Source organism: Elephantulus edwardii, unplaced genomic scaffold, assembly GCF_000299155.1.
Source record: "Elephantulus edwardii isolate Elephantulus edwardi_28Jun2011 unplaced genomic scaffold, EleEdw1.0 scaffold00339, whole genome shotgun sequence".
Lineage (NCBI taxonomy): Eukaryota > Metazoa > Chordata > Mammalia > Macroscelidea > Macroscelididae > Elephantulus > Elephantulus edwardii.
The window spans coordinates 374,769-376,169 of record NW_006400089.1 but is presented as its reverse complement, the minus strand read 5'-3'; the positions used below and the strand labels follow the sequence as shown (position 1 = coordinate 376,169).

General features: G+C 41.6%; 1 protein-coding gene across 1 annotated transcript; it reads right to left on the bottom strand.

Annotated features, from left to right (window-relative positions):
* Nucleotides 1-1,087: 1,087 nt before the first annotated feature.
* Nucleotides 1,088-1,222, bottom strand: LOC102847847 (thymosin beta-4-like). Its single transcript, XM_006901612.1, has one exon. The coding sequence runs from the start codon at nucleotides 1,220-1,222 to the stop codon at nucleotides 1,088-1,090; it is 135 nt and encodes a 44-aa protein (XP_006901674.1).
* Between the last annotated feature and the right edge of the window lie 179 nt (nucleotides 1,223-1,401).

Here is a 1,401-nt window from a genome sequence, read left to right as displayed (position 1 = left end):
ATAAGTGGGTCAAGGCACTGGGCTAAGGGCAGGGACTACACTGTAACTAATGGTTAACTCCACAATGAGGGATTTATCTTTCACTGCTCCACAAATTGCTGTCTGTCAGATACTCCTAAACATTCAGATTAAGACAGACTAGGAAGAAGGATTGGCCGTCCACTTCTGAAATAGCAGGCCTCTGAAAACTCTGTGTACAAGACAAGGTAGTCATAGGATTGGAAAAATAAAGCCAAAAGTCAGCACTTCCTTTTTCAAACATTAGTTGATTCAACAGTAAATAGGCTTCTAATTTCTCTGTGGTTGTTGTTGTTAGATGCTGCCGAGTGTAACTCACAGCAACCCTGTGAACAACAGATCTGAACCCTGTCCTATCCTATCCTTACAATCTCTAACACACTTGAGCCCATTTCTACAGTGTGTCAGTCCATTTCATTGGAGTCATCCTCTCTTTCGCTGACACTCCACCTTTCCAAGCATGATGTCCCTCTCCAAGGAATAGCCTCTCCTATCAGCATACCCAAAGTATGTGCAATGAAGCTTTGCTATTTTTGCCTTCAAGGAGCACTCTGGCTATACTTTTCGCAAGATATATCTATTTGTTCTTCTGACAATTCGTGGAATATTCAGTACTCTTCCCCAACATCACAACTCAAAGGCATCAATTCTTTTTTTTCTTCAGGTTTTAAAATTTTATTTGCATATTTAAAAAATTGTGCATTCCAATAATTAAAATCATTTGAACAAAAAAAATGGCACTCTGATTAAACTGGATTTTATGCCGCAAGACACCTTGGACAACCTTTGCTTTTAACCCTACATTTTATTCACTGTTGTCCCACCCAGCTCCTCCTTTCACCAACATGTAAGGTCTTTTCCTTCCCTGCCAGCCATGCAGGCTGATGGGAGCGGCAGGGGCCGCCTTCAGTTGTCAGTAGTTCTAGATTCTTGGATGTGAAAGGGGGCAGCACAGTCATTTAAACTTGATCCAACCTCTTTGCATCTTACAAAGTTAAACAGCTAAAAGAAGGAAAATAAGAAGGCAATGCTTGTGGAATGTACAGTGCAGATTGGGGACGCAGCCTCATTATGATTCGCCCGCTTGCTTCTCCTGTTCGAGCGTTTCTTTTGAAGGCAGTGGGTTTTTCTCTTGCGTCTCTGTCTTCTTCAGTTTTGACTTACCGAATTTCTCAATCTCAGCTATATCGGGTTTGTCAGACATGGTTGCGGATTGAAGCGAGGAGAGGCGTGAAAGAAGGATGAGGCTGGTCCGCGCTGTGCTGCGACCGCCAAGAATTCTTTTCTTTTTAAATTATTAAATTTTATTAGTTTTAATGAACATTTACAGAGATTTTGGGTTTTCATTCATTCAGTGTTGCACTACTTTCTCTACCCTCCTCC

Excerpts from the sequence above, each read along its gene's own strand:
- LOC102847847 (XM_006901612.1), bottom strand. The coding sequence starts at position 1,222 with ATGTCTGACAAACCCGATATAGCTGAGATTGAGAAATTCGGTAAGTCA.